At 38.1% G+C, this 12,874-nt stretch overlaps 1 protein-coding gene across 1 annotated transcript; it reads right to left on the minus strand.

Annotated features, from left to right (window-relative positions):
• Positions 1 to 475: 475 nt before the first annotated feature.
• Positions 476 to 8,309, minus strand: LOC144456955 (uncharacterized). The gene is made up of 3 exons (XM_078153326.1): positions 8,185 to 8,309; positions 4,300 to 4,329; positions 476 to 2,914 (listed from the first exon to the last, which is right to left on the minus strand). The coding sequence occupies exon 3, from the start codon at positions 2,879 to 2,881 to the stop codon at positions 1,070 to 1,072; it is 1,812 nt and encodes a 603-aa protein (XP_078009452.1). The 5' UTR covers positions 2,882 to 2,914; positions 4,300 to 4,329; positions 8,185 to 8,309; the 3' UTR covers positions 476 to 1,069.
• Between the last annotated feature and the right edge of the window lie 4,565 nt (positions 8,310 to 12,874).

The following is a 12,874-nucleotide window of genomic DNA, read 5'->3' on the forward strand; positions in this document are numbered from 1 at the left end:
CAGTTTTTTCTGAAGTCACCTGCTCATCATTTCTTATAGTACAATAGTATTCCATTATATTCATACACCACAACCTGTTCAGCCATTCCCCAACTGATGAACATCCTCTCAATTTCCAATTCTTTGCCACCACAAAAAGAGCTCCTATGAATATTTTTGTACATGTTGCTTGTTTTACCATTTGTGTGATCTCTTTGGTATGTAGCCCTTGAAGTGCTATTGCTGGGTCAAAGGGTATGCAGCATTTTATATCCCTTTGGGCATAGTTCCAAATTGTTCTCCAAAGTGGTTGGACCATTTCACAACTCTACCAACAATGCATTAGTGTTCCAATTTTCCCACATCTTCTCCAACATTTATCATTTTCCTGCTTTGTCATGTTGGCCCTTCTGATAGGTTTGATGTGGTGTATTAATAGGATTTAGTGAGGTTCGGATTCGCTCCTATAAATGACACTCTCCAATGCACCAGAAAATAATAGGAAATAGATAATTTATTTAGAAGAAGCAAAGCACAGATAGTTTGAATTTGCATAGAAAGCATAAATAATAAGAACAATCAATAATATAGCACCGATCAAGAGAGTCGGTAATGGAAGAGAATACATCACCAATTCAAGGGAACCTCCAAAGTCAATCAACGGCTGGGAGCCCCGTTGCAGCCAGTACAAACTTGAATTGTGTAAAGATTTTCCCGGGCGAAGCGTCCTTCCCGCGGGTGAGGCTCAGCGGGCTTACAGGACGCAGTGTTTTTATATTGTTCTAAACAAAGAAGGCTTGGGGCCAAGAACCCTTTTTGATGCTTGCGCTATTCATGGTTTGTCCAATACACATCTGACCTTAGCCACGCTCCCATCCGCCTGAGGCTTGGTATTTTGTTTTTTAATAACATCACGTCTCACAAGGAGAGGAGCCAACCCTCCATGTCAACGTGACCTAGGAATGGCTAGTTCCTGGAATGCTAGGCCAAGAACACTCAGGAGATATGGAACGGTCATGACCGAGATTTGAACTGAACCTATTTATTTGAGTGATCTTATTAATTTAAAGGGGAATTTCCAATTTCCATTTCACTTGGCCTTAAGATCATGAGAATAATAGGTGAGGGGCAAAGGTGTGACATGAGTGTATATAGTGCGTATTTTGGTATACATACAACAATTGCATATACAAAGACATAAAAAGAACAAAGCAAGTAGTAGTATGGGGGTAGCTAAGGAATTAAAATACATAGTAGCAGTAGGAGATTTAAAAAGAAAATCATACCAATGATGATTAGTATCTGAGATCACTAAATGAGAAGCTTCGACTAGTCTTCCTGCGGCTATAAGAGTCTGTATTCGATGTTCATTTAACGCGCGTTGGTTGGACTCTAATAACTTTTTGATTTCAGTCGACTGATTCAAGATGTTCATAAGGGGATATAGAGATAGAGACACATGAGGTAGAGGCAAAGATTGGGGTACCCAAGCAAAATTTTTAACTAGGTTAGTGTCTGGTGGAAAGTAAAAATCATTTCCTTGCCAGCGTAGGAAAGATACATTGGATAAGCAACCAGAAAATGGAACAGTAGTAATATCTACAGATAGAAGGTCAGAGTGATTATTAGAGGCTATACAAACATATTGAGTAGATACTTCATATATCATAGAAAAGTTACTCACTGGGTATAAAGTTAGATCACACAAATTGGATGAATGTGAGAGAAGGCAGGGTTCCATCTGCCGAGTCATCATCCCACAAACAATCCCTCCATTAGTTACAACACAATCAGACAGAGTATGAGTTACATTATACCAATCTATATAGTTTCCATAGATATGAGGTAAAGCAAAGTATTTATGTAAGACAAAAGGTATTACATGAAATTGGCACATAACAGTCCAAGTTTTAACTTGGTAGAGTATAATAGTTCCAGCGCACCAAAGTGGAGTGCATCTAGCATTCTCAGGTTTTTGCTTTTTCCATACATCTGACAAGTCAAGTATATCGTTCCATATGTGAGAGTTACCTTCCTGTAGTAATCTTTGGGCATTTTCCTTCTGTATGAGGGTATATAAGTTTTGCAAGGAACATTTAGTCCAATTAAATAAAACACCAATGTTTTTCATAAGGTGTAAATTAACGAGGATGCTATTATTAAAGACTTGTAAAAATTGGCCTTGGTATTGTAATGTATTTTGGTGTGGCAGGATCGTTGTGGGTAACCATTGGGCATTCACAGTCAAAGCTTGAGAAACATCTTGTCCAGCACTGCGCAGTCTGCTAGCCAAGGTCTCAAGGTCTATAGAATTAACTATACCCAAACCAGTTCCTGCACCACCAAGTAATGTATCATACCAAGCTCTTTTTTTCCTGACACAACTTTCTAAAGAGGGAAAAGTTACATTATAATGAAACACTATTTTGTGTTGCAAGATAGAGGTGTTAGTACATGAGCGGGGGACACGAATTATTCCAGGAGGTTTCGGAGTCACAGGTACAACCCATACTAATTGGTTTAGATATTCTTCATACAGCCCATTGGAGGTGTTACGACAATAAAAATATTTTCTGTCGTCCGCTTGTGATAGTGAGACAGTGTAGGTGGAGTTTACTTGTGTCCAATTATATGTTACAGATCTTAACCTTTTAGGAAAATATGGACTAGGTGGCCAACTTGTAAGGGTACAGGATATATTGGTACCGTTTGCTGCAGTTACAGTTAGATTAAAACTAGTTAAATTGACTCTCATTAGGGGAAATAGAGGGGCGTCCCAAACTTCTACGTTGAATGGGTATGACCAATTCATGATCTGGGTGTTGTTTTCACCAACGTAGATGGAATCAGTACGCGGTCCTTGCTGAGGAGTTCCCACTGGAATACCTGGAGTCCATGCCATAGTTAGCGTGTAGCAGGAAAACACTGTAAAACACTTAATTTCGCAAAAACATTTGGGTTAGTGGGACATGATACCACTTATCATCACCAGGGTATACTACTATGGCAGTATTAGTGTTTCCTTGTGCGATGAGCTCAGCTGGCCTTGGTCTATCAGATTGATGCTTCTTTATCCAAACTTTAGTACCAGGAATTGCCTTTTCTGGTATCCAGGAGATGTCACTATTATTAGAGCTCCCAAATCCCTGATCTCCTCTTTCTGTGGAGTCAGGAGACCCATTGATTTTCTGCCACGAACCATTTAAATAGGGTAATATCACTAGTTGACAAATTCTCTCACCAGTCTTACATTCAAAAGGTTCGCTTTCATGAGAGTTATGTAAACAAACTTTAATTTCTCCTCTATAGTCATTGTCTATGACTCCACCCAAGACATGGACTTGGTTGTTTAGGGCTAAACCAGATCTAGAGAACAATTGTCCATAGTGTCCTTCAGGGAGCTTAACTCCTACTCCTGTAGAACACAGTTGTTGGCCTAATGGAGGAATATGGACATCATGAATTACATATAGATCATACCCAGCGGAGCCTAAAGAGGCATGCCAGGGCTGCCTAGCATTCTCATGTAAAGTCCACCATTGAATGGTCAAGGGGGACGAAATTCTCCTTATTTGTAAATTAGGAGTCATCATTCTTGAAAGAGGAGTCCCACCCCCATCAGTCAGAGGCCTGTTATTTAATTGCTTTAAGGCCTCAAACAAATTTTCTTTCCATCTCTTCAAATCATGGTTCTCACTTAATTTCTTTAGTTTCTCCTTTAATAATCCGTTCATTCTTTCTATCAAACCAGCGGCTTGGGGATAATATGGTATATGGTAAATCCATTCTATATTATTATATTTACAATACTCATCTATATCCTTACCTTTAAAATGTGTACCATTATCACTCTGTATTTGTAGGGGGGTCCCATAATAAAGAGAAATAATATCTAGGGTTTACAAGTGTTTTTCTGGGTAGCCCGTTTATAGGGGCAGGCAACTAATACCCCAGAGTAGGTGTCCACACAAGTGCAGGCATATTGACACCCCTGACTAACAGGTAAGGGTCCAATATAGTCTATTTGCCAAATTTGAGCAGGTAAAGACCCTCTAGCCAATTCTCCAGTGATTTTCTTCGGCACAGGCCGATGAGCAAATAATTGACATTGTATGCAGTTTTGTACTATTTGCTTAAATAGATCCAGAGGTATGTTAATCCCTCTGTCTAATGCCCACCTGTAAGATGCAAGAGCGCCAAGATGTCCTGCGGTGATATGGACCCATTTTCCTAATTGTGTTTCGTTTTCCTTTCTGGGGGTGACCTTTAAAGCTTTTCCTTGAAGTTTGGATAATTCATCAGCACGGGCATTATACTCACGTTCCACAGAATCTTGATTCACATGGGCATCTACATGAAATACAGATACATTAGTACATTGACACCATTCCCATATTTGTTCCCATAATTCTTTTCCCCACACATCTTTGTCTCTAATTTTCCATTCGTGTTTCTTCCAAATTGGCATCCAAACTGCTAGGCCATTGGCTACGGCCCAGGAATCAGTATATATATGACATTGGCCACCTTGTTCCTTTTGAATTACTTGATAGACAGCCACTAATTCGGCCCATTGGCTACTCCGGCCTTCACCAGAGCTTTCCAAAATAGTATTGCATGAAGGGTTATAGGCTACAGCTTTCCAGCACCTTTTAGATCCTATATATTTAGCCGACCCATCCGTAAACCAGGCATGATTCTTTTGTTCAGGGGATAACAAATCATACCCGCTATTCCAAGAGACGGGCGATTGTTCATAAGTTTTTGGTATATCAACATCATTGGAATGTTTTGATAATTCTAATACCTTTTCATGCAAGGTGGAAACACCCGATCTGCCTGTCTTGACTCTATTTTGCAAATACCATTTCCATTTAATAATTGATGATTCTTGGGCATGTCCTATTTTATGTGAGGCGGGGGTCCCCATAATCCAACTCATAATGGGTATGGCTGGCCTCAATACAACTTCATGGTTTAAAGTTAAATGTTCTGTCTCTACCAGGGCCCAATATGCAGCCAATAATTGTTGTTCAAAAGGAGTATAATTTTGGCCAGCAGGTGGCAGTTTCCGCGACCAAAATCCTAAAGGAACATTCCTGCCCTGTTGTTTTTGCCATAAACTCCAATCAGCATATCCATGCAAAACTGTAACTTGCAATTCCATCGGCCCTGGCTGTACAGGCCAAAGATCCAGGGCAGTTTGAATAGCTATTTTGGCTTCCTCAAAGGCTTTCGATTCTGTTTCCCCCCATTCAAATGCATACTTTTTCCGGGTAACTTTATACAATGGCTTCAAAATCTGACCTAAATGAGGAATGTGATTCCTCCAAAACCAAACAACCCAACGAACTTTTGAGCTTCTCTTTTGTCCCTAGGAGGTGAAAAATCTAATATTTTTTGCTTGGCCTTGGGGAGGATTTCTCTATGACCCTTATTCCAAATTATTCCTAAAAATTCACACTTTGAGCTGGACCTTGAATTTTATCAGGATTAATCTCCCATCCCTTCTCCTTCATATGTTCTATTAGTTGAGTTAATCTTTTCTCTACCACCTCTTTATTCTCTGCCTGTATTAAAATATCATCAATATAATGAGTTATTTTCACATCAGACCATTTCAACTCATCTAAATGCTCAGCTACAATTCGGTGGCAAATGGTTGGGCTATGTATATAGCCTTGTGGGAGTCGTGTAAAGGTATATTGCCTGCCTTGCCATGTGAATGCAAACTGATCCCATTGTTTGGGGTCTATGGGTATAGTGAAAAAAGCATTAGCCAGATCTATTACCGCATACCAGAAACCTTTATAGGCTTGTATATCTCAATTAAGGATATTGTATCCGGTACAGCGGCGTGTAGAGGTGGAGTAAATTTATTGAGTTGTCTATAATCCACTGTCATTCTCCATGAGCCATCAGATTTTCTAACTGGCCAAACTGGGTTATTCCATGCAGTAGTGGTCGGGATCATTACCCCAGCTTGTACATATTCCTGTATAGTTTTAGTAATTTCTGCTATTCCTCCAGGAATTCTATATTGTTTGAGATTTACTATCTGGGATGGAGTAGGTAATATGACAGGGGGTATTCTCAACTTCCCTACTATAGCGCATATTTGAAGGGAGCGGGCAGCGAATTGATACTTTCCGTCTGGTAAATATAAAGTCATTCCTTTTAATATATCTATCCCTACAATATATTCTGGTATAGGAACTACAACCACGGTATATTCTCTTTTAGAAAAGTTGCCAATTTTCATTTCTAGTTGAACTTGTTTAGCAGGGATTTCATCGCCCCCTAATCCAGATATAGTTATAGGTATTCCTTTTTTAAACTTTGAAGGATTTCCATATATTAACGTGGCCTCCGCCCCCGTGTCCACTAGGGCATTTGCCTTGGTGGTTGAACCATTCCTCCAAAAAATAGTTATTGGAACATGAGGCCGATAATCAGTATGCAAAGCATGGACACGAAGGGTTTGGCCTTTTTCCTAGTCCCCTTTAAAATGGTCCAATGAAGGGGTATAGTGAGGGAGGAGCACTGGGAGTAACAGCATTCAAAGCCGAAACTTGACCAGCGTTTTTCACTTTTTTCTTATACAACTGGGCTAGTTCGGAAGTGGGAATTCCATCTATCTCTTCCCTATTTACTCCAGCCTTCAGAAGGGCTGAGAATAGCTCCCTCCGGGTTAGTCTGTTCTGTGAACTAGATCGGGGCTTTCCCCAGTCTCTGGAAGCAGTTTCTCCCACATCCCTAAATTCCCCAAGATCTCCCAGTTGGGACAGTTTGTCAATTACTTGTCCTAAAGATTCTCCCGTGGCTGCTACTAATAAAGTCAGAATCAGATGTTTATATGTCGCAGGGGCGGTTTTAACAACGGGGGCCCGATGTACAGCAATCACAGGGGTATCAGTGTAGGTATCAGCTTCTCCTACTACAACCGCAGTTTTCATAACTTCTTCCTTTAGTTTTTGAATCCCATCCTTAAGAGTATACCACGGGCGGGCGGCATTTGGCCACATAGAGGAATCGGGATACTGGGTCCTCAATCCTTGAGCTACTAGCTCTAAAATTGTGGTGTTTGCACCATTACTATTGAGTGCTACCTGGCCGTGATCACGAAATGCCTGTTGTACAAAGGGATTGGAGGTCAGGCTTAAAAATTTTAAACAGTCCTTAGGATCTAACCACACTCCTCCTGCTCCCCCATCACTCAATCTTACAAGCCAGGAGATTGCAGGTTCTCCCGACCGCTGTGAGAACCTACTAAGCAAATCCGTAATTTCTCTTTGGGAGTAATCTTCCGTAATTTCAGTCACCCTGGGTGGGTTAGTTCCCTCCTTTTCGGCTTTTCTCCTAACTATCGGCCGAGCTTCCCCTCCTTAACGTCCGGAATTTCCTCCTCTATCACTTCTTCCCACCCGTCGTCATCCTCATCCCAAATATCGCCGTCCCAAGTATCAGGGTCCCAATTCATATTTGCTGCGGCGATTACAGCATGCACTTTCCTTTTATTCACTTTTCCTCGCCTATTTCTATATTTATACTGTGCCACCCGAACAGCAGCCTTCTCGGCTACATTTTGATAATTCCTAGCTTGATCCCCTAATATAAAATTCTGGCACTGCAGCATAGACAATCGACCCTGCAATTCAGACATTTCTTTCTCCATTTGTGCTTTCTCTTCCTCCTTCCTGTCTAACTCCAAACACACTGTCCTATATGCAGTCAGAAGAGCCCACCCTCTTCGGCATACTCCACTCATTTCTTTCCCCTTTTCAATTGGAATATTAGATAAACATGCAGTCAACTGTGAGGGCCTTCCGTTCCTCACCCTGCTCCCCCAATCCTCACTAGGTCCTGTACACTGTGACCAGGTTTTTGCGAGCGAGGAAAACGGAGGGTCCTCCCAACCGGGGACCTCTACCGGAGCCCGGGGCTCAACATTTCTCTTAAAGAAAGGCATTTATACAGCGAATCCTGTTCGTGACGCCAATTTTGTATTAATAGGATTTAGTGAGGTTCGGATTCGCTCCTATAAATGACACTCTCCAATGCACCAGAAAATAATAGGAAATAGATAATTTATTTAGAAGAAGCAAAGCACAGATAGTTTGAATTTGCATAGAAAGCATAAATAATAAGAACAATCAATAATATAGCACCGATCAAGAGAGTCGGTAATGGAAGAGAATACATCACCAATTCAAGGGAACCTCCAAAGTCAATCAACGGCTGGGAGCCCCGTTGCAGCCAGTACAAACTTGAATTGTGTAAAGATTTTCCCGGGCGAAGCGTCCTTCCCGCGGGTGAGGCTCAGCGGGCTTACAGGACGCAGTGTTTTTATATTGTTCTAAACAAAGAAGGCTTGGGGCCAAGAAGCCCTTTTTGATGCTTGCGCTATTCATGGTTTGTCCAATACACATCTGACCTTAGCCACGCTCCCATCCGCCTGAGGCTTGGTATTTTGTTTTTTAATAACATCACGTCTCACAAGGAGAGGAGCCAACCCTCCATGTCAACGTGACCTAGGAATGGCTAGTTCCTGGAATGCTAGGCCAAGAACACTCAGGAGATATGGAACGGTCATGACCGAGATTTGAACTGAACCTATTTATTTGAGTGATCTTATTAATTTAAAGGGGAATTTCCAATTTCCATTTCACTTGGCCTTAAGATCATGAGAATAATAGGTGAGGGGCAAAGGTGTGACATGAGTGTATATAGTGCGTATTTTGGTATACATACAACAATTGCATATACAAAGACATAAAAAGAACAAAGCAAGTAGTAGTATGGGGTAGCTAAGGAATTAAAATACATAGTAGCAGTAGGAGATTTAAAAAGAAAATCATACCAATGATGATTAGTATCTGAGTCACTAAATGAGAAGCTTCGACTAGTCTTCCTGCGGCTATAAGAGTCTGTATTCGATGTTCATTTAACGCGCGTTGGTTGGACTCTAATAACTTTTTGATTTCAGTCGACTGATTCAAGATGTTCATAAGGGGATATAGAGATAGAGACACATGAGGTAGAGGCAAAGATTGGGGTACCCAAGCAAAATTTTTAACTAGGTTAGTGTCTGGTGGAAAGTAAAAATCATTTCCTTGCCAGCGTAGGAAAGATACATTGGATAAGCAACCAGAAAATGGAACAGTAGTAATATCTACAGATAGAAGGTCAGAGTGATTATTAGAGGCTATACAAACATATTGAGTAGATACTTCATATATCATAGAAAAGTTACTCACTGGGTATAAAGTTAGATCACACAAATTGGATGAATGTGAGAGAAGGCAGGGTTCCATCTGCCGAGTCATCATCCCACAAACAATCCCTCCATTAGTTACAACACAATCAGACAGAGTATGAGTTACATTATACCAATCTATATAGTTTCCATAGATATGAGGTAAAGCAAAGTATTTATGTAAGACAAAAGGTATTACATGAAATTGGCACATAACAGTCCAAGTTTTAACTTGGTAGAGTATAATAGTTCCAGCGCACCAAAGTGGAGTGCATCTAGCATTCTCAGGTTTTTGCTTTTTCCATACATCTGACAAGTCAAGTATATCGTTCCATATGTGAGAGTTACCTTCCTGTAGTAATCTTTGGGCATTTTCCTTCTGTATGAGGGTATATAAGTTTTGCAAGGAACATTTAGTCCAATTAAATAAAACACCAATGTTTTTCATAAGGTGTAAATTAACGAGGATGCTATTATTAAAGACTTGTAAAAATTGGCCTTGGTATTGTAATGTATTTTGGTGTGGCAGGATCGTTGTGGGTAACCATTGGGCATTCACAGTCAAAGCTTGAGAAACATCTTGTCCAGCACTGCGCAGTCTGCTAGCCAAGGTCTCAAGGTCTATAGAATTAACTATACCCAAACCAGTTCCTGCACCACCAAGTAATGTATCGTGTGGTACCTCAGAGTTGTTTTGATTTGCATTTCTATAATCAATAATGATTTAGAGAATTCTTTCATATGACTCTAGATGGCTTTAATTTCTTCATCTGAGAAGTGTCTGTTCATATCCTTTGACCATTTATCAATTGGGGAATATCTTGTATTCTTATAAATTTGTTTTAATTCTCTATATATTTTAGAAATGAGGCCCTTATCAGAGAGATTGGTTGTAAAAATGCTTTCCCAATTTTCTACCTTGTCGTAATCTTAGTTTCATTGGCTTTGTTTGTGCAAAAACTTTTAAATTTAATGTAATCAAAATTGTCCATTTTGTTTTTCATAGTGTTCTCTATCTCCTGTTTGGTCATGAATTCTTCTGTTCTCCATAGATCTGAGAGGTAAACTATTCCTTGTTTTCCCAGTTTACTTATAGTATTCACCTTTATATCTAAGTCATGAACCCATTTTGATTTTATTTTGGTATATGGTGTGAGATATATATATATATATATATATATATATATATATATATATATATATATATATATATATATATATATATATATATATATAATGTTTAATGTCAAGGGACCAAAAATGCAAAATTGTCTTCTCATGCTATGTAATTCTTATCTATACTCCAGAAAATTAATCAGCAATAAGTAAACTGAATAATTTGGGAGTCCAGATTTTTTAAATTGACAGTTACCTGTCAAATAAAATTTGTGAAGATTTTCCTTTCATTCTTTCCTTAATAGGATTTTTAGTACCAATCCTAAAATTATTTCAAACTAACCAATGTCATGGAAACTTTTTTTTAACATTGTTCATAGACTACATGTACTTATGAATCACTATTTAATTCAATACAACTTAACAAAGATTTCTTAATCACCATGCTATTCATTAAGGAAGATATGAAGATAATAAACAATGTTCTTGCCTTATAGTTTAGTAGGGGTAATATAAGACATATTGAAATGTAAGGAAATTATACATTAGAGTATAATGAGTGAATATAAGCTGTACAAAGTGCTTTGAGATCAGGTGATTGAGAAATTATTTGAGAAAAGTATAAAAGGTTTTAAGAGGCAAGTGGTCTGTTAATGTAGGCTTGCCACATTAATTTAAAATATATTTTAAAATTTAAACAAATTTTAAATAAATTAAATAAAATTAAAATAAATCTACAAAAATGTAGCACACTTTAAGAAAGATGATATTTCTACAAGTCAAGAAAACTGAAAAGACAATGGTGACTGAGTAACAGAATTCTTCTTCAGAAAAAAAAAAGAATTTAGATGCTATATTCTAAGATATCATGAAAAAAATTGTCCAGAAGCATTAGTAATAAAGGGCAAAAAGCTGTACAGAGTCCATAGGATGCTATTCTAGAAGAAAGCAAAACAACCTCTTCTCCCTCAGAAATTTAGTCAACATGCAAAGATAAAATATCAAAGAGAGAATTTTACAAGTGGAGGGTATCAATTTCCATATCAAAATTGATCTTTGAATCCTTATTTAGTGAAGAAGATTTATTTTAAAATCTGTTATGGGTACCTGTTCTGGGCCAAGCTGGGAGCATGGATTGAGTGGCCTATGAAGGGCTGCTGTTAAAGGAGCCTGCTGTGTGGGCAGGTCAGACCCTGGAAACACTATGGGGCCCCTTGGATCCCAGCTGCCAGGGCCCTGTAGGATGCCTGTACTGCACATGCTTCTGCTGACTACTTGAATATCCCTATTCACATACAGATATAGTACAAATACTTCAGAGGTGTCATTATGTTCCAGTGGCTTGATAGCTTATTTTAAATATTCTTATTATTCTTAACTGGAACACTCAGGCACATAGTAGGGTCTTTCTATTATTATTCTTTGCTTTGGAGAACATTGATATGAATAATTGTGATTCAGTTGATATTACTTCGGAAAAATAAGAGTATTCTGGCTGCTTCATCAAGTGGAAGCTTCATTAAGATTTATTCTAATGTTACATCAAGTAAAGAAAGTTGATAGGTAAATATGTAGATCAATAAAAATAAAACTTAAGCTATCCTAAATAATATTTTATCACAAAGGCAAGTTCAAACAGTTCTAAAATGGAGGTTGCATACAAAGTAGGAAAAGGAATATCTCTTTCTTTTGCAAGTCATCTGTGAGACTTTGTCTTGGTTTGTGAATCTGAGGACTTAGAAATAGGATCCTTGCAGATAAACCTGGAAAGACGTACATGAACTGATATTGAGTGAAGGGAGCAGAACCAGGAGAACGTTGTATACAGTAACAGCAATATTGTCCTTAAGAGGAACTGATCTCCTTTGGTGTAGAGGTGGTTTCCTCACTTGCAAGTTCCCTATCTCCTGTCCTTATATTAATATAGCACTTGAGCTTTCAAGATGCATTTAACTCCAATGTCATTTTAGTTTTCAAAAACATGTAAATTAAAAGCAGAGCAGTTAATTTTGAAATTATATACTTAACCATTAACAATGACAATTTATGATGTAAATTGTGGAATAAAATCTTACAAAAATTCTTAGTTTTTAACTAAATAGAAACAAATGGAGTCCAAAAAAAAGTGCCCCTTTTAAATTTAGCCGGAAATTCAATGACTTTTGGCTATAATTTCATAGTTATAAATATTTTAATATTTTTATTTTGTTTCTGCAGATTTTATTTTATATTACTTTGCTTTTGTATTTATTTAATTATTTATTTTGTATTTGCTTATTTTTTTTTTGGTACCATGATGCTCCATTACATTAATACATCATATTTTATTCAGCCATTTTCTAGTCATTATATATATAGCGCTTTTTTAAATAATTTATTGTAATTACAAGTAAAATGCCATAAGTATTTCCATGTAAAAAAGTATTATGGCTTAGTGAAGATAATAAAAGAAATGGAATAAAACAATATTGGAAGGGCAGTAGGAAAACATTGTTATTCGTTGCTGGTGGAAATCATTTTTTA

The sequence above is a fragment of the Phascolarctos cinereus genome, unplaced genomic scaffold (assembly GCF_003287225.1).
Source record: "Phascolarctos cinereus isolate Bilbo 61053 unplaced genomic scaffold, phaCin_HiC Scaffold_4;HRSCAF=312, whole genome shotgun sequence".
NCBI lineage: Eukaryota > Metazoa > Chordata > Mammalia > Diprotodontia > Phascolarctidae > Phascolarctos > Phascolarctos cinereus.